The sequence below is a fragment of the Oryctolagus cuniculus genome, chromosome 16 (genome assembly GCF_964237555.1).
Source record: "Oryctolagus cuniculus chromosome 16, mOryCun1.1, whole genome shotgun sequence".
Taxonomy (NCBI): domain Eukaryota; kingdom Metazoa; phylum Chordata; class Mammalia; order Lagomorpha; family Leporidae; genus Oryctolagus; species Oryctolagus cuniculus.
The window spans coordinates 63208782-63233752 of NC_091447.1; the positions used below are offsets into that span (position 1 = coordinate 63208782).

The 24971-nt window shown below is 53.8% G+C and overlaps 1 protein-coding gene across 1 annotated transcript; it reads right to left on the reverse strand.

Annotated features, from left to right (window-relative positions):
• Window positions 1-1439: 1439 nt before the first annotated feature.
• On the reverse strand, window positions 1440-23110 carry ADGRE2 (adhesion G protein-coupled receptor E2). The gene is given in 19 exon segments (XM_051835707.2): window positions 1440-1902; window positions 1904-1986; window positions 2081-2249; window positions 3256-3353; window positions 4289-4355; window positions 6048-6286; window positions 7160-7357; window positions 8946-9116; window positions 9296-9519; window positions 9686-9793; window positions 13553-13730; window positions 14008-14085; window positions 14188-14234; window positions 14350-14496; window positions 14807-14953; window positions 15523-15678; window positions 22090-22209; window positions 22353-22403; window positions 23003-23110. Coding segments are annotated over 19 exon segments (2760 nt in total). The 5' UTR covers window positions 23034-23110; the 3' UTR covers window positions 1440-1454.
• Window positions 23111-24971: the final 1861 nt, after the last annotated feature.

The following is a 24971-nucleotide window of genomic DNA, read 5'->3' on the forward strand; positions in this document are numbered from 1 at the left end:
ATCGGAAGAGGAGCAGCCGGACTGGAACCGGTGCTGATATGGGATGCTGGCGCTTCAGGCCAGGGCTTTTACCCGCTGTGCCACAGTGCTGGCCCCAAGACTTCATTTCTCTAGATGGTGTATTTCTCCCGAGATCCATCTGCCTGTGTGTGCTCACCTCCAAGTTACAGAGGACAAGAGCAGCTAAGCCTACAGCAATAAAGGTGTCTTGGGAGCAGGCGTTTCTGCACCTGAGGGCTTGGGTTCAGAACCCAGCTCCGGCTCCTGACTCCAGCTTCCTGCTAATGCAGACTGGGGGGGGGGGGAGGGCAGTGGCGGCGGCCTGGAGGGGAGGTGGTCAGCATTTACCTGAATATCGCCCATATAAGGCAGATTTTGGCAGTTCTACGATAGGGAAGTCAAATCCATACCCAGCAGGCACGGTGGACAGAACGGCTTCTCTCCGAAGAGGTTCAGACTGTCACCTGGAGCCTGTGGCCGTGCCACCTTACGTAGAAGAGGAGGCTTCGCAGATACGGTTCTGTTAGCAGTCTCCCTCCTGTGTGGGTCTCAGTATGATCAGCGTGGTCTCTGTGAGGGCAATGGGGAGGAGGCGAGTCAAGATAGGGACAGAGGTAATAGAGAGAGGAATGGGGAGAGAGGGGGAGAGAGAGAGGAGAGAAAGAAGGAGAGAGAGGGAAAGGGAGGGAGAGAGAAGGAGAGAGAGGGAGAGAGAGAGGGAGGGGGAGAGTGGGGTGGGAGAGGGAGAGATGGGGGGCGGGAGAGGGGAGAGGGAGGGGGAGGGAGAGAGGGAGAGGGAGAGAAGGAGAGGGGAAGAGGGGCGAGAGGGAGGGAGAGGGAGAGGGAGAGGAAGAGAGAGGGAGAGGGGGGAGGGGAAGGGAGAGGGGGAGAGGGAGAGGGAGAGAGGGAGAGGGAGAGAGGGGGGAGAGGGGGAGAGGGAGAGGAAGAGGGAGGAGGCCAAAGCCAGGAGCCAGGAGCCCGGTCCAGGCCTTGCCACGCCGTGGGCGGCAGGTGTGCAGCCATGGGGGTCAGGGGGCACAGCAGCAGGAAGCTGGGCTGGGAGCAGAGCCCGCACTGAAGTCAAAGCCAGCGACTTGCACATGGGATGCGGCGTCTCATGTGCACACCCAGCAGCCACCCCGGGATGGGTGTTTCTGTGTAGACCGTGCGCCCCTGCTTCAGATAGACTCCTGCTTAACCGCGCTGGTCATCTCAGTGAGCGTCCGGTAAAAGGCTCCCCATGTCGGAGCAAGGGCGGGGGTTGAACGGAGCCCCTTGCTGACGGTTAATGAGTCTAGAGTGACACAGATGAGCACCCTCTTAAGGCACCACTTGCCCTTCTGCAAAAAGTCTGTGGAAAATGTATGTTATGAGAAAAGTGACTTGTGGATTTCCAAAAAACAACTGTTTTTTGCACTGAGAATAAAGCTCATTTTTTTTAAGATTTTATTTATTTATTTGAGAGGCAGAGTCACAGTGAGAGAGAGAGAGAGAGAGAGAGTGAGAGAGAGAGACAGGTCTTCTTTCTGTTGGTTCACTCTCCAGATGGCCACAATGGCTGTAGCTGTGTTGATCCGAAGCCAGGGGCCAGGTGCCTCCTTTTGGTCTCCCACGAGTAGCAGGGACCCAAACATTTGGGCCATCCTCCACTGCTTTCCCAGGCCACAGCAGAGAGCTGGACTGGAAGAGGAGCAGCCGGGACTAGAACCAGTGCCCACATGGGATGCCGGCACTGCAGGTGGAGGATTAACCCACTGCACCATGACATTAAATTCCATTTTTTTCCCCACAAACTCTTTGGAAGCTCCGCATGTACCCGGGCTGTGCAGTGTGGTGGGCGTGGGATGGCAGGTGTCGGGAGCCACGCGTGACCTCACCGTGCTGGGGCTGGAGGTGTCAGACACCCCGGCTGGACAGCACGTACGTCTCAGACTCGCCTCTGGATGCCCTCATCCTTTCCATCCAGGTCCTGTACTGCTCCCGGACCTGCAGAGGCGAAGCGCAAAGCCCCGAGTGGGCTCCCTGAGGGCAGCGAGGCCGTGGAGGGTCCTGGGCAGGGGCGGGGCGGGGTGGGGCTCACTGGCTGGCTCAGGATGCAGTAGACCAGGAAGATGAAGACGCCCTGCAGGGTGTTGATGCCGGTGAAGAGATAGGCCATGACACGGGCCGCCGGCCCCACCTGCAGGAAGCCCAGGCCCCACGTGCAGCCCAGGATGACGAGCTGAGCCATGGCTTTGAATGTCAGCGTCCTGGGTGGGCAGAGCAAGTGACAAAATCGAGACCGTTCTCATCTCCACCCCGGGGGGGTGGTGTGTAGCCCTGCAGAGGGGATTGCCAGGCTCAGCTGTGACCCGCTTAGATGTTCACCGTCAGTGAGGACGCGTGGAGCGTGTGCCAACCCGGGGGCCAGTGCTGTGGCACAGCGGGCTAAGCTACCACCTGCGACACCAGCATCCCGTAGGAGCGCTGGTTCCGGTCCCGGCTCCTCCACTTCCCATCCAGATCCCTGCTAATGCGCCTGGGAGAGCAGCGGCAGATGGTCCAAGGGCTTGGGTCCCTGCACCGATGTGGGAGACCTGGATGAAGGTTCAAGCTCCTGTTTTTGGCCTGGTCCAGCCCTGACTGTTGTGGCCATTTGAGGAGTGAACCAGCGGATGGACGATTTCTCTCTCTCTCTCTCTTCCCCCCTCTTCTTCCCTCCCTCCCTTTTTCTCTTGCTCCCTCTGTCTCCATACTCTTTCAGATAAATAAATAAAAATCTTAAAAAAATGGGGTTAAAATAAGTTTGTTTTGGTTGCATTTTTCAGGAGAAAGCTCATGAAAAATACATATTATGAAAATATTAGGCATGGATTTAAATTTTTTTTCACCTAAATCACCTTATGTTTTTATTTTATTTTATTTGAAAGGCAGAGTACAGAGAGAGAGGTCTTCCATCTGCTGGTTCATTCCCCACATGGCCACAACAGCTAGGGCTGGGCCAGGCTGAAGCCAGGAGCCAGGAGCTCCATCCGGGTCTCCCACGAAGGTGCAGGGACCCAAGCACTTGAGCCATCACCTGCTGCTTTCTCAGATGCATTAGCAGGGAGCTGGCTCAGACACAGAGCAGCCAGGACTCCAACAGTGCTGCAGGCGGGACGCTGGGGTCGCCGGCGGTGGCTTGCCCCCCCCCCCCGTGCCACCGCGCCAGCCCCCACCAGCTCCGTGAAGCCCCCATGGCCATGTCCTGGAACTGTGGCCTCTTGCCCATCTCACCGTGTGTTCTGGTGCTGGAAGGTAGACACGTCTCTGCTGAGGGAGGAGAGCTTGCTTTGCAGAATCCAGAGGGTCATCAGGAAAAAAGCTAAATTGATCTTCAAGAAACCACGGCAGGTTTGTTGAGTGAAATCTTATACCTGTTCTCTGTTCCTCCCCAGCCTGCCCGACATTGTCCACTGCAGTAGTTTTTTTTTTTTAAAGATTTATTTATTTATTGGAAAGGCAGAGTTACACAGAGAGAAGGAGAGGCAGAGAGAGAGAGAGAGAGAGAGAGAGAGAGAGAGAGAGAGAGAGGTCTTCCATCCACTGGTTCACTCCCCAGATGGACGCAACGGCAGGAGCTGGGCCAATCCGAAGCCAGGAGCCAGGAGCTCCATCCGGGTCTCCCACATGGGGGCGGGGACCCAAGCACTTGGGCCATCTTCCGCTGTTTTCCCAGGCCACAGCAGAGAGCTGGATCAGAAGTGGAGCAGCCGGGACTCGAACTGGCGCCTGTATGGGAGGCTGGCACGGCAGGCGGAGGCTTTACTCGCTGTGCCACAGTGTAGTTTCAGTATTGCTGACAGCATTAGCATATGAGAATTTAGGAGTGCTTTCAGAAAACCCACCACAAGGTGCAGGCGGGCCGTGGTTGAGGCGCCGCTTGGGAGCCAGGCAGTTTCAAGCTTTATAGGAGGGCCTGGGTTCGAGTCCCAGCTCAGCTCCTGCCTCCAGCTTCCTGACAATGCGCCTGGGAGGTAGCTGGTGGTGGCCCAAGCCCTTGGGGGAGACCCGGATGGAGTTTCTGGTTCCTGGCTTTGGCCTGGCCCAGACCTACATGTTGTGGGAATTTGGGGAAGCAAACCAGTGAATGGGTGCTCTCTTTCTGACTCTGTCTCCCTTTGCCTTTCCAATAAATAGAAATAAACAAACAAGCAAACACATACAAGCTGAGAGAGCAGAAAACCCAGCCCACGACCACCCGGGAGCACCCCCACCCCCAACACCATCTTGCACCTCCAGTGACTGCTGGGCCGACGACGTCACTCACCAAGAACACGGCACAGACAGGGCCAAGGAAGCCCCACAGAAATCCCTTTTCTGAGTTCAGCCAGCAGCTGAGACAGAGGGGGGGTAAGAGAGGCGCTGTTTCTCGCAGATAGAGAGCAGCTGTGCAAGTCGGCCGCCACAAGTCCCTTCTATTTCCCCGCGAGATGACGGGAAGGGGGAGGGGGCCGGTACTGAAGTTCACAGCCCGCAGCAGGGGTGAAACCAGAGCGCCCAGGGCTCTGCTGGGGCGTGAAGGGTTTCTCTTGCATCACTCAATGTCGCTCTTTTTTTTTTTTTTTTCTGACTCTCACCTCCTGGAATTAAATCCCCCCCCCCCCCACGGATTTACTGGGCTGTGTTGAGTAATTTCACACCCCGTGAAACGCAGCCATGGTGTACATTTCAGTGTAAAGAGGTGTGCAACCCTCCCCCCTTCCAACGCCCCCCCAAGAGAAGCTTTGAACCCCTTCCCGCTTCCCCACCCCCGGCTCTGGCCCCCACTCCCTCGGAATCTGCTTGCTTTCTCTCTCCATGGATTTGCCCACCCAGGACCCTTCAGTCAAAATGCCATCTTCAGTGGAGTGAACTCTCTGACTTCACACAGAGTTGTTAGAAAGGCCCAGCAGGGGTGGGCGTTGGTGCCGGGGCTAAGTCGCTGCCTGGATCGGGGGTGCTTGGGTCTGAGTGCTGCCCGCTGACACTCCAGGAGGCTGCAGCGATGGCTCAACCAGCTGGGTCCTTGCCACTCACAGAGGGGACCCAGAGGGGACTGCGGCCTCCTGCTGCAGCCATCTGGGGAGTGCAGCAGCGATGGGATGGGGGATTTCTCTCTGTCTCTCCCTCTCTCTCTGTCACCCTTTCAAGTAAAGGAATCTTTAAAAAAATGCAGCCCTCTTTTAACTTCACATTTGCGGCTTCCGGGGTGAAGATTTGAAGGCACTGCCCTGCACTCTCCACCAGAAAGATGCCCCAAGGGTTTTTTTCTTTTTAAATATTTATTGGCCAGCGCCCCGTGGCTCACTAGGCTAATCCTCTGCCTGTGGCGCCGGCACCCTGGGTTCTAGTCTCGGTTGGAGCGCCGGGTACTAGTTCCGGCTGCTCCTCTTCCAGTCCAGCTCTCTGCTGTGGCCTGGGAAGGCAGTGGAGGATGGGCCAAGTGCTTGAGTCCCTGCACCCTCATGGGAGACCATGAGAAGCACCCGGCTCCTGGCTTCTGATCAGCACAGCGTGGGTTGTAGCGGCCATTAGGGGAGTGAACCAATGGGAAGAAGACCTTTCTCTCTGCCTCTGTCTCTCACTGTCTAGAACTCTCTCTCTCTGTCTCTCTCACTAACTCTTCCTGGCCAAAAAAAAAAAAAAAGAAAAAAAAAAGATTTATTTATTAATTTGAAAGGCAGAGGCAGAGAGAGAGAGATCTTCCATCTGCTGGTTCACTCCCCAACTGATTGCAATAACCAGGGCTGGACCAAGTGAAAACCAGGAGCCGGGAGCTCCATCCGGGTCTCCCACGTGGGTGGCAGGGGCCCAAGGGCCTGGGCCATCACCTGCTGCCTCCCAGACGCGTTATCAGGGAGCTGCGTTATCAGCTGGAAGTGGAGCACTCAGGGCTTGGCTGGCCCTCTGCTGGGAGCTGCGGGCAACCGCAAGCAGCGGCTCAGCGCAGTGTCCCAGGACGCCACAGTCCTCGCGATGCTGCTCTGGCCGTGGCCATGGCCGTGTCTGTGCTGGGGGAGTCCACGAGGGCGGGGGTTTGCATGTACCGGGCAGGTGTTCCATACAGCTGAGGCCTGGCCACTGCCGAGACGGCCACCATGACAGCCGGCACTCCGTAGCCCACCGGGAGCAGGAGCTGCTTGGTGAGTCTGCTGCCGCCCCTGGAGTAGTTGAGCACCGTGAGGTTCCGGGCAGTGAGGAGCAGGTGCAGGCCCTCCAGCAGCATCCAGGTGAACGAAGCCAGGTAGAGATAGTGGAGGGCCCCGGCGATGGTGGCACACAGCACCTGGGTGGGGGAGGAGGGAGGAGTCACTCCACTCAGCACTCAGGGCGCGGCATGGCGCAGGGAGGACTCTGATACACTGTGTGTGCCACCTAATGACTTTTTCCTTTTTTAAAATAGATAACTTGTTAGAAAATATTGCAGTGGGTTAGGCTGTGGCTTGTGACATTGGCATCCGTATTGGGGTTCAAGTCTTGGAGCTCTGCTCTGATCCAGCTCCCCACTAATGCACTGGGCAAGCGGCAGAAGATGGCCCAAGAGCTTGGGCCCCTGCACCCACATAGGAGACCCAGGGCTGGGTGGGGAGGTCCCTGGCTCCTGGGTTCAACCTAGACCAGCCTTGGCCATGGTGGCCATTTGAGGAGTAAACGAGTGGGTGGAAGATCACTGTCTGTGTCTCTCTCCTCCTCTCTCTCTATAACTCTTTCAAATAAAATAATAAATCACCCTTTTAGAAAGCATAGCGCGTATAATCGTGTATAGTGCACGACAGTTGGTAACTACTGGTTATGTATTCAGTATAGGGTACTTTTTGTCCTCCTGTTGGCGTGTACTACTCCTAAAGTGTTTGCCATGTTCCATCAGCAGCGGCCGCCAGCGTCTCGTGTCTTATGCTTACCTAGCGTCTTGGCTGCGTTAAGAGGCCACACAGAGCGACGCTCCCGTATCACCTAGGTCCGTGGAAGTGCACGGCCTGATGTTCACAGCCACGTCTCAGACCCCGGGCCCTGTGTTCGGTGGCCGGGGACTGCACTCGTGTGTGGTGGAGGCTTCTTCCTCCTGCTGCCAAGGCCGTTTTTGCCAAGGTGTTCGGGGCCGCACTGCTCCTGGGAAGCAGGGCAGGGGGTCCCTGGGGGGTGGGGGCACCGTCAGTACCTTGGGCTGGGTTTGATCGATCCCGGTGAGGAAGAGGAGGTGGGCCAGGAAGAGGCAGAGCGACAGGTGCAGGTGCAGGGAGGTGCTGGTGTTCTGGATGGTTCTGCACAGCAGGAAGGTGAGGGCTGCCAGCAGGAGGCAGAGGAGGGACAGGGCCAGCCCCACACGCGTGACGCTGCGTAGCACAGGGTCCCGCGCCTGCAGCCCGGAGAGGGAAGACTTATGGTTATTTTCTTTTTTTCTTTCCTGTTTTACTTAGCAAATTCAGGATTGGAGGAGCTGGGTAAAGTCACAACGTTGATGCTTAAGTTGCTCTAGGTTCATAATTCTCAAATGTTATTTTATGTATGTTTATTTGAGAGAGAGAGGGAGAGAGAGTTCTTCCCTCTGCTGGTTTCCTCCCCAGATGGCTGCAATGGCCGGAGTTGCACCAATCCGAAGCCAGGAGCCAGGAGCTTATTCCAGGTCTCCCACGTGGGTGCAGGGGCCAAGGACTTGGGCCATCTTCTACTGCTTTCCCAGGCCACAGCAAAGAGCTGGATTGGAAGTGGAGCAGCCGGGACTTGAACCAGCACCCACATGGGATGCCGGCGCTTCAGGCGGCAGCTTTACCCACTACATCACAGCACTGGCCCTGCCAATATGATATTTCTAATGTAAAATCTCATAGTCAGGTACCTATTCTCCAGCCAGCACTGAGCACTACTGCTCCCACTGTACTGACTGGATGATGAAAAATGCTATGTTTGTGTTGGGAGAAAGTCCTCTATGTGTCCCAACAAAATTTCTTACTTTCTAATTTTTAAACTTCATTACTCTAGCTTCCTCCCCCTTCCTGGTTTCCCTAGGGACCAGTTTTATTATTTTATGTCATTCATAACTTGTATGCTTGTGAGAAGGGTCTCCAGGAGGTACACAGAGGGGCCAGTATTGTGGCCCAGTGAGCTAAGGTGCTGCCTGCCTCGCGGGCATCTCCCGTGTGGGCGCTGGTTTGAATCCTAGATGCTCCGCTTCTGATCCAGCTCCCTGCTAATGAGCCTGGGAAGGCAGTGGATGATGGTCCAAGTTCTTGGGTCCCTGCACCCATGTGGGAGACCTGGAAGAAGCTCCTGGCTCCTGGCTTTGGATTGGCACAGCTCTGGCCGTTACGACCATCTGGGGAGTGAACCAGAGGATGGAAGAACTCTCTCTCTCTCTCTCTCTCTCTCTCTCTCTCTCTCTCTCTCTCTCTCTCTCTCTTTCTCTCTCTGCCTGTCCTCTCTGTGTATCTCTGACTTTCAAATAAATAAATCTTTAAAAAAAGGAAGATGAGCAGTGTATCAGTGAGGTGTTTGTTCCTGCAGCAAGATACCCAGGAAAAGCTAACTTTATCAAGAGAAAAGGGCTTATTTTTAGCTCAAGGTTGGGGAAGTTGAAGCCCAAGATCAGGTGACCCTACAGGGCCCCTGATGAGAGTGTTCTTGCTGGTGATGTCCTGAGGTGGCACAGAGGCAAGACACAAGGCATCTGTGTCTCTGTCTCCAACCACGGGGCTCCACGCTCGCGGCCCAATGCAATGCAGTGCAATGCAATCCCATCCTTCTCAAAGTCCCCGCCTCCAGACACTACAGCCAGATTTATCCCCACCCTCTTAGTACCAGTAATAGAAGACTCTGGGAACAAAACCTCTAACACACAGTCCCTGGGGTGAAAATCAGCACCCAAACAGATCTGAATCACAGCAGCCCGTTTGTCCTGGGATACGGATCGACTTCACCAAGGAAGTCAAAGGGCTCGGGGCTCTCACCTGCGCACCATCGTATCCCATGAGGACGGCAAAGCTGCTGAGGTGGGAACAGCGGCAGGTGGTGCTGTCGCCTCTACTGCTCTCTGTCCGGCAGCCCGCGCTGGCCCAGTGGCCGCATCCACTGTGACTCTGCTCCCAGAAGACACAGAGCCGTGGCTCCTGGATCACCGGCTGTAGGCACAGGCCCCAGGTGTGAGCTGCTGGTTCTGATGCCCAGAGAGGCTAACCCAAAGCTGGCTTTGGAAGGGCTGACTTTCCTGGGGGAGGGTGGGGTGAGTGGGAGTCCCTCCAGCCAGGAGGGCTCCCCCGGGCTCCATCCACAGCCGCAGCCCCGCCCCACTGGCACTCACACGGTGGGAGAAGGTTAAGGCTACGGTGGAGCCAAGGTTCTCGGTGTTTCTGCTGCTCACAAAGGCCGAGACGACGTCTGAGAGCAGCACAGGGGGCCACGCCTGCAGGAAGCCCTCGTGCGTCTCATACGGAGCTGCTCCCTTCTCGTGGTCCAGGTCCAGAGGGGCCTCAGCCATCAGCTTGGCCATCCCTGGAGTGGAGACCAGGCCCACCACAGAGGGGCCTGCAGGACCAGCCCAGGTTGGATCCCGGGGTCACACAAGGGTACTTTCTCCCTGGACAACCCCTCCTCTCATGGCCCTGACCCCACACCTCCCTTTCGTCTTCGCGTTCTTGGGCACCCGTCTCACACGAGGCCCTCGTGGCTTTGTCCCCATCTCAGCCATTACCTGTGTCACCAGACTCCCAGGCAGGCTTCCAGTCCAGCTGCATCTTTGCCTGGCTCTGACTCAAGGTGACATTCCTGACTCCTTGCTCCTGCACCTCCAGGGACAGTTCTGTGAGTTGTGAGAGTCACACAAGGGCAGTTAGGCTAGGAGCTGCCCCCGCTGTGGTGGATAAAACATCATTACTTCTTGCATGTGAGTTCATGGAAAATGGAAGTGAAAGATGTTTATTTTGTGGAAAAAAACCCTGAAAGACATGCATGCACTTTTTTGCACAACAGACATTTTCATGGACTTTTGAAATATGTATTATAAAGCGTTATAGGAGTAGTATGAGGGGGCTGGCGCCGCGGCTCAGTAGGCTAATCCTCCGCCTGCAGCGCCAGCACACCGGGTTCTAGTTCTGGTTGGGGCGCCGGATTCTGTCCTGGTTGCCCCTCTTCCAGGCCAGCTCTCTGCTGTGGCCCGGGAGTGCAGTGGAGGATGGCCCAGGTGCTTGGGCCCTGCACCCTATGGGAGACCAGGATAAGTACCTGGCTCCTGCCATCGGATCAGTGCGGTGCGTCGGCCGCAGCGCGCCGGCCGCGGCGGCCATTGGAGGGTGAACCAACGGCAAAGGAAGACCTTTCTCTCTCTCTCTCTCTCTCTCTCTCTCTCTCTCTCTCACTGTCCATTCTACCTGTCAAAAAATAAAAAAAAAGGGAAAAAAAAGAGTAGTATGAGGCACTGTGGCACAGCGGGTAATGCCGCTGCCTGCAGTGGCAGCATTCCATATGGGCACTGATTCAAGTCCCGGCTGCTCCACTTCTGATCCTGCTCTCTGCAGTGGCCTGGGAAAGCAGTGGAAAATGGCCCAAGTCCTTGAGCCCCTGCACCCACATGGGAGACCTGGAAGAAACTCCTGGCTTCAGATCAGACCAGCTGCAGCCATTGCAGCCATGTGGGGAGTGAACCAGCAGATAGAAGACCCCCCCACCTCTCCTTCTCTCTGTGTAACTCTGAATTTCAAGCAAATAAATAAATCTTTTAAAAAAAGAGTAGTATGAGCAATTATATGCTAACAACTTAGATCACCTCAACAAAAGGACACATTTCTAGAGATACAAGCTCCCATAATGGACTAAGTAATAAACAGAAAAATGTGAACATCTCTATTACATGTAAAGAGATTGAATCAGCAATAAAAATCTCCAAGAATACAAATCCCAGTCCAGGTAGCTTCACTGATGAAGTCCATCGACCACTGAAGGAATAACAAATATGTGTCTTTTGGGAACTCCTCCAAGAAACGTATGAGAAGAGAAGGTTACCTAAATAATTCTATAAGGCGAACATCACTCTGATAAAAATTGTGTCTGATAAAAGCATCCTAGGAAAACTATAGATCAATATCTCATGAACATAGATGTAAACATTTTCAACCAAATATTAGGAATACATTCAAGGATGTCCATGACTTGTACAGAGAAAACTGCAGAACATTAGGAAAGAAATTGGATACCTAACTAAGTGGAATGACAGCCCATGTTCATGGATTGGAAACTTGTATATTGTTAGGATGGCAGCGATGCACAGATTCAGTGCAGTCCTTATCAGTATCCCAATATCTCTATTTTGCCAAAATAGAAAAGCTAGAATTGGAATTTATACAGCAAACAGCCCTGGAGAATAAGAACAAAGTTGGAGGACTCACCCTTTCTGACTTCAGAACATGCTCTATACCAGCAATAGTGAAAGTATTATGGTACTGGCGTAAGGACAGACATTTAAGCGAACAGAATTCAGAGACCAGAAATGAACTTATATGGCTTGCAGTCCATTGGTTTTCACTGAGAGGTGCCTCGATTATTTAATGTTTCTTCTGCACATGGTCCCAGGACATGCAAAAGGAGGAAGTCAGACCCTTACCTCACACTGAATCCAAAATGCACTCAAAATTGATCTTGGTCCGTAACTTGAGAAGTGAAACAAGAACACTTAGGAGAAAACATAGGGTTCAACCTTCCTGGCCTCGGATATGGAAGTGGATTCTTTAATAGGACAGCAAACGCAGATGCAACAAAAGAAAAATGAGGTAAAATGGACTTCATCAAGACAAAACGTCTGTTCATGGAAGTGAAAAGTCTGTGAGTCTCCCGAATCAGAGATTGTGTCTCAATGATGCATCTGTCAGTCTGTACACAAATACTCTTGCAACTCAGCAATCAAAAGACAGCCCAACCCACCCAAAACAAGCAAAGGACATGAATAGACATTCCTCCAAAAATATATGCAAATAGCAGACAAGCGTATTGAAAGATGTCAAACATCATCAGGTACTGGGAAATGCAAACCATCACCACAATGAGATTTCACCTCGCATGCGTTAGAAAGGCCACCATAAAACCCATTAACAGGCAGGTGACACATTTTTGTTGTTGAGCACCTGGGAGTTATAACTGCTATCCATTTCCAGTGGGGACATAAGTTGGTGCAGCTGCTTTGGAAAAACCAGTTGGTGGTTGAACACAGAGTTACCGTATTACCCAGCAGTTCTTCTAAGTCTGTACCCTAATAAATGAAAGCACCTTTTCAAAGACTTGTGCATCAGCATACCTTGCAGCTCTGTTCACAATAGCCAAAAGGTGGAAATGACCCAAATGCCCATCAATGGATGAATGGCTAAATGTACACAGTGTAGCCCACACAGTGGAATATCATCCAGCAATAGCATAATGATACATGGGTGAACCTTAAAGACAGCCATGGGGTGAAAGCAGTTAGATTTAGGTGGTTACATATTAATTGATTCCATTTGCATGAAACTGAGGTATGGAGCCTGGGGAAAGGGAGGAATAGGGCATGATTGTTTCACAGAGAAAGTGTTCACTTTGGGGTATGAAAATATTAGAAATATTGTCCTGGGCTGGCATTGTGGGTTAAGTGGCTATTTGCAATGTCAGCATCCCATCTTGGGGTGCTAGTTTGAATCCTGGCTACTCCAATGCAGATCCAGCTTCCTGTTAATGTGCCTGGGAAGGCACTGGATGATGGCTTTGGCTCCTGACACCCATGTGGGAGGCCTGAATGGGAGCTCCTGGCTCCAGGCCCAGGACTGGCTATTGCAAGCATTTGGGGATGAAGTAGCAGATGGAAGAGATCTCTCTCTCTCTCTCTCTCTCTCTCTCTCTAATGCCATCTTTCAAGTAAACAAATAAATAAATATATATAAGAAATATTGCTGTCCAATTCTGTGATTGCACTGGCGGATTTTATGAGATGTGGATTTTACCTCCGTACAACAAATCATACTTAACTACCCAATAATCTTTTTTTTTTTTTTTTACAGGCAGAGTGGACCGTGAGAGAGAGACAGAGAGAAAGGTCTTCCTTTGTTGTTGGTTCACCCTCCAATGGCCGCCACGGCCGGCGCGCTGCTTCTCCTGGTCTCCCATGGGGTGCAGGGCCCAAGTACTCGGGCCATCCTCCACTGCACTCCCGGGCCACAGCAGAGAGCTGGCCTGGAAGAGGGGCAACCGGGACAGAATCCGGCGCCCCGACCGGGACTAGAACCTGGTGTGCCAGCGCCGCAAGGCGGAGGATTAGCCTAGTGAGCCCCGGCGCCGGCTAACCCAATACTCTTAAATATTCACATTCTCCTAAACTCTATAGTTTTCTTTTGAAACTGTTTATGTTGTTTTCAGTTCGCCATCATTGTCCTGGTGATAATTGATATGACAATGAAAATGTGCATGGATTAGAGTTTCTTGGGCATTTCCTTTTCACGTGTAGTATCTGTGAGGGTCACAGGTGCAAGTGTGGTCACTCAGCTCCAGGGGGACTGTGAGGAGGAGGAGGGAGACAGGGACGGGACAGAGACCCGGCACCTACCTGTGCCTGCAGGGTAACTGGAGGTGAATGGCCCTTGGGGCAGATTCTTGCCCAGGCTTTGCAGGGTCTGCTCCAGGTCAGCCAGCAGGTGAGTGGCCACACAGTGCTGCTGGGAGTGAGGCAGGGTCTGCAGGTCCCCCGGCGACTCCAGCAGCTCATCCACTCTTTGCATGAGGTTCTGGATGGGGAAGGGCGCTGAGCCAGTGGCCATAGGCCGAGGGGCTGCCCCAGGGATTGGTCTATTTGGGGGATGCATGCAGTATGGGCGGGGTTTTCCCTGGGTGTCCCCGTGGCTGGAAATCTACACCTTCCAGAGATAGCAACGATGACAGACTCGTGGTCCAGTAGCAAGAGGACACATAGCTGATGGGTGTGTCCTGGTGTCCTCTTGTGCCAGCTCCAGGTGAGGCAGGGCCTCAGACCCTGGGGATCCCTCCCCTAGCCCTGGCCCCTACCTGGATGGTGACATTGGCCAAGGCTGGCTTGAAGTCTCTGCTCAGAGCCTGGACTTTGTCAAGGAATCCGGAGAGAGTCTGGGGGAGGGGAGAGCAGGGGTCAGCCCACGCCGTGGTGGAGGGTGGGGACCCCAGTGCCAGGGGACTTCCTGCTTGGTGGTGCCGGCTGGGGACACTCACCTGGCTGTGGATGCCGTGGGGCGGAGTCCAGGTGGGCAGGTGGATCTCTGCAGGGAGCAGGACAGGAGGCATCAGGCATGCGTCCGGCTGTGTGTGTGTGCATCTGTGTGTGTGTGTGTGTGTGCGTGTTTGGGGCGCGGGTGGGGTTCTAGGCTCAGGTACCTTCGCAGATGGTGTTGATGCGGCCGTTGAGGGATCCGGCAATCGGTTTCCAGCCTTGGCGGCAGCGGCACTTATATGACCCCTGGGTGTTGACGCACACGGTGGAGTTGTGACACTGATGCTGCCCGGAGCTGCACTCGTCCACGTCTGGGGACAGAAAGGAGGGCTCAGGCCGGGCCCCAGCCCCCGCCGCCTGCCCAGCGCCCCCGCCCTGCTTCATCAGAACCCCTGTGGCTGCAGGTGCTGCCACCTAGTGGCGGCGTGCAGTGCCCGTGGCTGTGGCCTGGGTGGGCGATGAGTTACAGGGCAGCCTCCGCTGGTTCCCCCGGCTCCGACCCTGTCACCCCACCCCCACCCAGGTCTTTTCAGGTCCAGACTCAGTGGCCTTGGTGCCTGGCCCGGCAGGGCGCCCCCTGCACTCAGGGACCCCGAGTCCTGCCCGCGCCTGAGGCGAAACCTTCGCAGACGGTGCTGTTTGGGCCATTGGGGGCTCCGGGAATCGGCCTCCAGCCGGGGCGGCAGAGGCACTGGTAGCCGCCGGCTTTGTTCATGCAGTGGGTGGAGCTGTGGCAGGGGTTTTGTCCCGAGGTGCATTCGTTCACGTCTGGGGACAGAAAGGAGGGCTCAGTCCCCACCCTGTTTCCTCCAGGTATCAGAGCCCCTGTGGCTGCAGGTGCTGCCACCTAGTGGCGGCGTGCAGTGCCCGTGGCTGTGGCCTGGGTGGGCGATGAGTTATAGGGCAGCCTCCCCTGGTTCTCGGGGCTCCGACCCTTCTGAGACAGCCCTGAAAATGGTGCATCACATAGTAATTATTTTTTTTTAAATACTAAAACACATCTTGCACCAGGCTCTGTTAAGAGCGTTTGTAACTTCCTGGTCCCCCCAGAAGGCCCCCCAGAGGTTGGCACCATTCTTCTCATCTTCATTTCACAGATGGGTAAACCGAGGCTCATTTATGCTTGTATCATGCAACCAAGTGGTGACAAAGCCAGGTTTGCACCGGGGCAGCTGGTCCCTGTGTCTGTCCGGGGCCTTCAATCCCTCTCTGCACTGGCGAGACAAGCTCTGTCTGAGACCTCGACACCACTCCTGTAACCATGACCCAGCCTCCTGGGTGCAGTAAGAACAGATCTGGTGATCCCAAACCTCACGGGCATGGAGATGGGGGCTTACCTTGACACGTGTTCTGGCTCTCATCCTTGAACACCTTCTCCCCGGAGATGAGCCTGTATCCCGGGTTGCAGGTGCAGTAGTAGCTGCCGTCCATGTTCTGACAATCGGCAAATTTCCCACAGGACAGGGACCGGGGCGGGGCACACTCGTTGATGTCTGCAACAGAACAGGGCAGGGTCTGTTCCCAACACTGTGTTGTTCTCGAAGTAGAGCTCCCTGTCTCCTAATTGTGGGCTCTCAGGTAACTCTTGGTGTCTCTGCTGCTGCACGGGGCTTGGGAGTACCCACACTGAGCACTGTGCCAGAAGACGGAGGCCTTGAGGGATCGAGGGAGGCACAGAACCAGGCTCTTTGCACTGTTGGGGACTTTAGAGGGGACTCCATTCAGGGAGAGAGAGAGGAGTTGAAGACCACCCTTGATGCCAAAGCAGTGGTGGCTGGGATCTTTCCAGGGTGACCTTTGTCATTAACACCCAGTGATGAAGCTAGGTGGTCAGATAAAGAACAAAGCTAGGGGCCTGAGCTGTGCCGTAGCAGGTAAAGCTGCTGCCTGCAGTGCCGGCATCCCATATGGGTGCCGATTTAAGTCCCAGCTGCTCCACTTCCAATCTAGCTCTCTTTCCCAGCTATGGCCTGGGAAAGCAGTAGAAGATGGCCCAAGCCCTTGGGCCCCTGCACCTGCGTGGGAGACCCAGAAGAAGCTTCTGGCTCCTGGCTTCGGATTGGCACATCTCTGGCCATTACGGCCATCTGGGGAGTGAACCAGTGGATGGAAGACCTCTCTCTCTCTCTCCTCCCTCTCCCTGTCTTTCTCCCTCTCCCTCTCTCTCTCCTCCCTCTCCCTCTCTCCCTTCCCCTCCCCTCCCTCTCCCCGCCCCCATCTTTCAGATAAATAATATGTAAGTGAATACAAAATTCAAGTGTGGGGAAACTGGATAAACATATGCAAAAGAATGACACAAGACAGCTCAGTCATCATCTGCAAAGGTGAACTTGAGATGGATCATGCACTTGATGCGTAAGACAGGAAGTTGTGAAACGGAGAGGAAACCACAGGGGGAGAACTCTCATGACACTGGTCTGCACAAGGAGCCTTTTGGACCAGACCCCAAAAAGCACAGGCGACAAAAGCAAAAACAGACCCACAGGATCGCTTCAAATTCAAAAGCTTCCGTATAATGAAGGCAGCTGTCAAGAGAGAGAAGAGGGCGTAGGCGTTGTGGCTCAGCAGGTCAAGTCACCACTTACAGCACCCATGTCTCATCTCAGAGTGCTGGTCTGAGTCCTGGCTCCTCTGCTTCCTGCTAATGCATCTGGGAGACAGTGAACAGTGGCCCAAGTCCTTGGGTCCTTGCCACCCAGAGGGGAGACTGGGCTGGAGTTCCAGGCTCTGGGCTTCTTTGGCCTGGCCCATCCTAGACTATGGGGTAGGCTTTGGGGAGTGAACCAGCAGATGGAAGATTTCTATTTCTCTCTCTGTCTCTCCCCGCCCCCCATCACTCTACCTTTCTAATTAACAAATCATAAGAATTAAGAGAGTAAAGAGACAACTGACAGAATGGGAGAACTATTTGCAAACCACTGATCTGATTAGGGGGTCATAACCAAAATAAACAAGGAAAAATGTGACTGTCTTTAGTGTTATGGGCCTAGTATACTGAAACATCGTAAAACTGGTAAAAAGTGTAATATGCATATTTTGTCAACGCAACATGGGAAAAAAACCTCTACCACTAAGCAACAACAAAAGTCAGGTGTGGGGCTGGCGCTGTGGTACAGTAGGTTAATCCTCCACCTGCAGCACCGGCATCGCGTATGGGCACTGGTTCTGGTCCCGGCTGCTCCTCTTCTGATCCAGCTGTCTACTGTGGCCTGGGAAAGTGGTGGAGGATGGCCTGGGTGCTTGAGCCCCTGTACCTGTGTGGGAGACCAGGAGGAGGCGCCTGGCTCCTGGCTTAGGATCGGTGCAGCTCCGGCTGTTGCGGCCATCTGGGGGAGTGAACCAGTGGAAGGAAGGCCTTTCTCTCTGTCTCTACCTCTCACTGTCTGTAACTCTACCTCTTAAATAAATAAATAAATAAATAAAAATCTTTATAAAAAAAAGTCAAGTGCACAGACCCCTGCCTGTGGTCTCTCCCACCTCCCTTTTCTTTAAGTAGCTCAAGGACACCCACACCCATTGCTAGGCTTCCTCGCTCCCAACGTCAAACCCAGACTGTGGGGTGGACATGGACAGGCATTTTCAAGGCGGTTGTGTCCACCTCTGGAGGAAGTTGTCCCTTACCAGGGCTGATCAAAGATAGGTAAGGAGGAAGTGCTGAGAAGGGGCCCCACAGCCAAATCATGGGGGTGTTTCCTGGCTTCTTAGAGTCCCTTGTTCTCTGAATACAAGAGCAAAGACTCACATAAGAAAGATCCCCTTTGGGTACCCAAGGAACTCTCAGATCTGAGCCTGGGCACTGTGGGCCGAAAACAACAGCATTTCTGTACATCCAATATGGAGGTTCCTCCAAAAGCTAACAATAGATAGTCTGTGATCCATCAGTCCGACTGCTGGGTATATAGCCAAGGAAATGATATCAGTCTATCAAAGAGCTATCTGAACTCCTGTGTCTATTGCCACACCGTTCACAATTAGCCAAGGTGTGGAATCTACCAAGGTGTCCATCGACAGATGACTGGATAAATGGATAAGTGTGATGTGGACACACAATGGAACATTATTTAACTGTAAGAGGAATAGAACCCTGCCACTTGCAGCCACTGGGATGGAACTGGGCAACACAGAAAGACAAATCGGGCAGGTTGTCACTCAACTGTGGAAGTGAAGAGTTGATTTCATAGAAGAGAGTAGAATGGTGGACATGGGGGCTTGGAAAGGAAGGGAGGAGGAGAGATAGAGGGAAGTTAGGTAACAGCTACCAAAACGTTCTAGTGCCCTACATCCCAGTGGGGTGGCTGTTGTTCACAGCTTATTATATGTCGTATAAAGAACTAGAAAGAAGGAATTTAAGGATTCACAACACAAAGATATGATGAATTTTTGAGGATAAGGAAATGCCGAATGCCTTGATCTAATCATGATACATTGTGTGCATGTATGGGATCATCTGTGTTCCAATGGAAAAAAAGTAAAAATAAGTGTGGTAAGAACCAGAAACACAAGAATGTATCAAAACACAAGAACAGGATGTTTGGCTCAGTAAGTTGCATCAGGGGACCAAAGATTCTTTGAGCTCCAAAGGACTCATGGGGTCACAGTGAGTCAGAGAGGCACCTGGTCCTCGCTCCCCAAATCAGCTCCTTTCTCTGCACCTGACCTGGACTCTATGTGTGGGCACATGAAAGGACACGAGGGGGGAGGGGCACATCACTGCTGGCTTCATGTCCAGCCCCCAACCTGGGCAGGCTTCCCTGTTCTGTTCTCAGCTGGTGGCACTGGCAGGAGATCTGTCCTCAAGGTTGATGGGGACAGTTGGGTATGAGATGAGCTACATCTCTGCAGCTGCCTTCACCAAGATTCCACACGTGACACGGAATTGTGGGCTCGGGCTTTCTGCCTCTGTCTCTCTGGATTCCCTGAGAAATCAGCCATGCCAGCCACAAGACTTTGAGGGAGGGAAATCTAGGGTACTGCTGGTATGGGAGCAGAAGATATCAAGATAGCTGACAACAGGACTCAAAAAGAGGAAGCGGTTTGGCCACTATTGTGGGGAGCAAACCGGACTAGACTGAGTTACTGGAATTAAGACTTATTCTATGCATCTGCTCTCCCACAATATGGCGCTGGGAGAGAAGTAAACAGCTTCCGCACAGCTGCCTCCAGTTCAACCAATAAACTGTAGGACTTGCTCCTGATTGGAGGAGAGCAGCGTACTCGGCGTGTGGGCAGCCGAGTTGGGATTGGCGGAGGAGGACTATAAAGGAGGAGAGAGACGGCATACACCAGGAACATCTAAGGGGAACATCTAGCTGAGGGAACACCCGTGCAGCCCCGAGAAGAGCCGGCCGGCGGTGTGCCACTCCCCTGCGGAAGTGGGGAATGTGGCCAGGGGGAACTGCCCTTCCACGGAGGTGGAAGGGATAGTAGCCAACCCGGGAGGAACCGGCAGCAAACCCGGGGAGGGCCGAGCAGACAAAAGAACAGTACAGGGTCCTGTGTCGTTCCCCCATGAAGACGGGGAGCGACATAATGGTGCCGTGACTCGGATAGGAAACCTAGGACGGATAGGAAACTTAGGACGGAGATGAAACTTAGGAGGGAAGAAACGGGAAGAACTGGGAAAATACTGGAGAGAGAGACTAGCAAACAGCCTAGGGAAAAGCCGGACGAAAAGGGTGCCGGAAGAAGCTATTGAAAGCCTAGGCATAGACTCGGATACGGACTACGGGGGGAAGCTGGGAGAAATCTCTAAGGTCGAAAGCGAAAGTGAAAGCTAGAACAAACAGACTTGGACGCGGACTGTGGGGAGAGGCCAGGAGAAATGAGGGAGGAATATTGTTGGAAGAAAACTTAGGGAAACATACCGGGTAGAGAAAAGTGTTAGGGAAATTGAAGCCGCGGGGGGCAGGCCGAGGCTGAAACGAAAGCCACTTTGGGATTCTCAAGTTAGCCCGGGAATAGGGGGCGAAAAGTTGAAACCAGAAGCTGAAACGTAAGCCTGGTTGGGATCTGTCTGATTAGCCCGGGGAGCAAAGGACGGGAAGCCAGATCGTGGGGCGGAGACGTAAGCTGGGTTGAATTCGCCAGGCTAGCCCGGGGAACTTAGATTGAATGCTAGTGGCGGACACGTAAGCTACGCTGTGTGACTTGCGGAGGCTGCCGTGCGCAGAGAGAGCGTGCGGGGCACAAGTAGATAGGGAACGGGGCTGGCGCGAGGCCGTGGTGCAGACGCGAAGGGCGTGGAGACCGCGGAGCGCGCGAAGCCAAGCCGCGCAAAGCCGGGAAGCCGCGCAGATGAGAGAGGCACGGGCTGAAGCGGCTCAGAGCCGGGAAGCAGCCTCGGGGCGGGTGCCGAGAAGCAGCCTCGGGGCGGGCACCGGAAAGCCGCAGGGATAAGAGAAACAAAAGTTTAGAAGTAAAATGAGAGAAATGGGAATGCCCGGAGATAGAGAAATAGAGAAATAGAAAGGCCTCCCTACAACACTGCAATGTAAGAGCTTGGATTCGGTCTGCCTGATTAAGTGAGGCGATGAGCACCTGCGGCGGCTAGCAGCTTATGCGCCGCAGGTCACCGAAGACAGGCACGAATTAACATCAGTAAGGCCTCCCCACAATACAACAATTAGGAGGCTTGGATTCGGTCTGCCTGATTAAGGCGGTAAGCGCCAGCAGGCGGCTCGACCAGAGTATGAGCCGCAGGTCACCGAACACAGGCACGCATCAGCGCCTAAAAACCTCCTCACAACATGGCGAAGAGAGGACCCGGATTCGGTTTGCCTGATTGATAGGACTTTTAAGAACCTGTGGCAACTCTAGCAAGTAGAGCAGAGTGTGTGCCGCGGGACACCGAAGACAGGCACGTATCAACGCCAAAAAAATAAAAAGAAAGGGGGATCTGTGGGGAGCAAACCGGACTAGACTGAGTTACTGGAATTAAGACTTATTCTATGCATCTGCTCTCCCACAATATGGCGCTGGGAGAGAAGTAAACAGCTTCCGCACAGCTGCCTCCAGTTCAACCAATAAACTGTAGGACTTGCTCCTGATTGGAGAGCAGCGTACTCGGCGTGTGGGCAGCCAAGTTGGGATTGGCGGAGGAGGACTATAAAGGAGGAGAGAGACGGCATACACCAGGAACATCTAAGGGGAACATCTAGCTGAGGGAACACCCGTGCAGCCCCCGAGAAGAGCCGGCCGGCGGTGTGCCGCTCCCCTGCGGAAGTGGGGAATGTGGCCAGGGGGAACTGCCCTTCCACGGAGGTGGAAGGGATAGTAGCCAACCCGGGAGGAACCGGCAGCAAACCCGGGGAGGACCGAGCAGACGAAAGAACAGCGCAGGGTCCTGTGTCGTTCCCCCATGAAGACGGGGAGCGACAACTATCATGCAGCTAACAATGGCAAAGCTGACTGGGGGCCCAGGCAGCTTGCCCTGGGGTATGCCCTTGGCTGTCACATCACCTTGCCTCTGTGTGCAGGTGGGACAGGTACACGTACGCCTGTTTAACCATCGTCCTGAGCAGGAATGGCTCTGGGGACCTCAGACCTGGCAGACAGGAGATGGAGAATGTGAGATGGTTCTGGCCCAGCTGATCCTCTGGCTGAGCCCCCAGATTGGGACACAGCAGACAGTGCTGAGGTGGGGCGGGGAATGGGCAGGAAGCTCAGCATCTCCCTCCCCAGTTCTGAGGGTAAACTGAGGCCCAGATTCCAGACTTCCAGGGACCCAGGTCCTCTCTCTCCCGGAAGCTGTGTTTATTCACTTCTTAGCTCTCCACGTTCATACCTTTTCTTCTCTTTGATGATCATCTGAAGGCCAGGTACAAGACACCAAACCATGTCCCCCACTGGCACCTGGAGATGTCCCACAGTATCACATGCTTTGCACTGCCCCCAAGCCTCCGTACCCTCGCACATGTCCGTGCGCTCCGTGAAGATCTCCCCCGATGTGGACGTGAACCCTGCATCGCAGCGACAGGCCGTGCCGTTGACACACGTGGACCTTGCAGGGCACCATGGGGCGCAGGCTGTTGGGGAAAAAGCCCAGGGCTGAGCCAGGGGCTGAGCACAGGACAACCCTGAGTCTCTCCTGTACCCTCCTAGGCTGAGGGGGGCAGAGAGGGGGTTCCTGAGCCCCTCCCCAGGCTCTGGCCGCTCCCAGCAGACTCACCCTTGGATTTCTGGGTTCCAGCTCCCGACAGAGTCAGCAGGACACCCAGCACTGCAGGGAGACAGGGAGGGGTCAGTGGGGACCCGGAGCAAGGACAGGAGGCTAAAGGAGGATGCATCTGAGACATGGGGGGGGTGAGTCCTTTCCTGGTTCAAGGGAAAATTATGACCATCACTTTGAATCTAGGGGGTGCTAGCTGGCCCTGTGGATGACTGAAGCCCCTCTCTCTAATCCAACCTATCGGGGACACCTGGGAAGTCAGGCAAGACCAAAGAGAGGGTAGGTACAGCCTGCCTAGAAGTTGCTTTCTTGTTGAGTGACAGCCCAGAGCTATGGCCCCAAGGCAAGTTCCAGTCAAACCGGGGATACTCCTGAAAAAACGGTGTATTCCCTAATAATTCTGAAAGACACTAAGACCAGCTGCGTGCTGGGCTCTGTGACAAACTTCTGGTCCTCCCAGAAGGCATAAGTGGTAGGAACTACTTTTTCCTTCCTCATTTTTGAGCGAACATTCTGAAAATACCTTTCCTCCCTCCCTTACAGAGACAGCGGGGACCTAAGCCAGAAACCCAAGGACTGACAAGATTCTCCAGCTAGAGAGACAGCTGCAGATGTATTTACTTGTCTGTCATTATTACTATCTCACTTACCTGGCAGCAGCCTCTGACAGCTGATTCTCATGGTGTGGAAGTCAGGGAGCCCAGGCAAGGAGGACTGTAGGTCTCGGTCCGTGTGAGTTAAAAATGCGTCCTCTTTAAAATGTGACTCGTGTTTAAGATGAGCTGATCTGGGAAACCGCAGGTCTAGATGACTACTTCCCCTAAGGTGTCCCATGGTTAACTCTGCAGGAACTCACGTTTGAAAGAGTTTGCTTCCTATTTCTAGCAACTGTGCTGAGAAACTGGAGTGGACTCTTCAATCTTTTATTTTTATTTATTTTTTGACAGGTAGAGTTAGACAGTGAGAGAGAGAGAGAGAGAGAGAAAGGTCTTCCATTCGCTGGTTCACCCCCCAAATGGCCTCTACGGCCGGCTCGCTGCGCTGATCTGAAGCCAGGAGCCAGGTGCTTCCTCCTGGTCTCCCATGCGGGTGAAGGTGCCCAAGCACTTGGGCCATCCTCTACTGCCTTCCCGGGCCACAGCAGAGAGCTGGACTGGAAGAAGAGCAACCGGGACTAGAACTCGGTGCCCATATGGGATGCCAGCACCGCAGGCGGAGGATTAACCAAGTGAGCCATGGCGCTGGCCCTGACTCTTCAATCTTTTAAATTCAGGAATGTGTTTCTCCAATCAGTGGTGTTGGGAGAATCGGGTTTCCATATGCAGAAGTTTGAAACAAGATCCCTACCTTACACCCTATACCTAAATCAACTCAAAATGGATCAAAGATCTAAATGTAAAACATGAAGCTATAACAATACGAGAGAAAACCACAGGGAACCCCTCCATACCTGACATAGGCAATGACCTTTTTTGGGGGGTAAGATCCTCCAAACACAGGAAGTAAAGCAAAAATAGGAAATGGATTTTTATCAAGCTATGAAGATTTTGCACAGCAAAGGAAATAGCAGAGTGGAGAGAAACCAACAGAATGTGATCAAGTACTTGCAAAGTCTGCATCTGTGAGGGGTTAATAAGCAGAGTGTACAAGGAGCTCCAGGAATTCAACAAGAGCAAACTAATCCAGGTAAGACATGGGGGAAAATCTGAGTGGACCTCTCTTTTTGATTTTTACATTTTAAATTAAAAAGATATAAAGAGGGGGATTCCAAGATGGTGGACTAAGGAAAGGGTGGATTTCTCCAGGCTAGGAAAAAAATAGTAAAAAAAAAAAAACAAAACCCAAAAGTGGAGAAAGTGCATGCTGAGGGGAGAGCCGGAGGAAGAGCTGCCATGGAGATCCCGTGGAGGCAGGAGCCGGGAGGCTGTGGATCTGAGTGGACGGTGCAGAGGAGCAGCAACCAGTATGGGCACGACACACCCGGCCCCAGCAGCCCAGAGCTGGGGAAAGCACTGGCTCCACAGACTGAGGTGAACTCACACTGCCCTGGCCGCTGCCACTGGTGACCTAGCTGGAGGGGGAGCCTCGCGGGCTATGCTGTGCCCGAGGCTGGCCTGGAGCCCTGAGGGCGACAGGGTGTCCACTCCCTTCCCGCCCCCGCCACAATGGCGCCCAGAGAGGGCAGGCGCCATCTTGGACATGAACCAGAAGCAGCTGCGTCTGCAGTTGGAGGGGAGACGACGCCATCTTGTCTGCGGTAGGAGCCACAGCAGTGGCCCTGGGGTACGGGCACCTGGCGGCAGGCAGGGAGCAGGAGCCGCTCTGATCTCAGTGCCGGCTGCAGAGACGCTTGTTTGTGCCTGGTAGAAGGCGAGATTGTGAAGTGAGTGGGGATCCAGGGATTTGATCAGAGGGGAAAAGTTCGCGTTTCTCACTGACTCTGAGTCTGGCTGGAAGGATTGACAGGGGCTGGGCTCCCATGGAAGACTGTGAGATTCCTTCAGCCTCTCAGTATGCCACAGGCTCCAGGACTCACCATCAGGAAAGAATGGGAAGGCAAAAAATCTTCTAGTAAGACTATAAAGGAAATTCAAAGTTAAAAATAGGAATTTTGGGGCT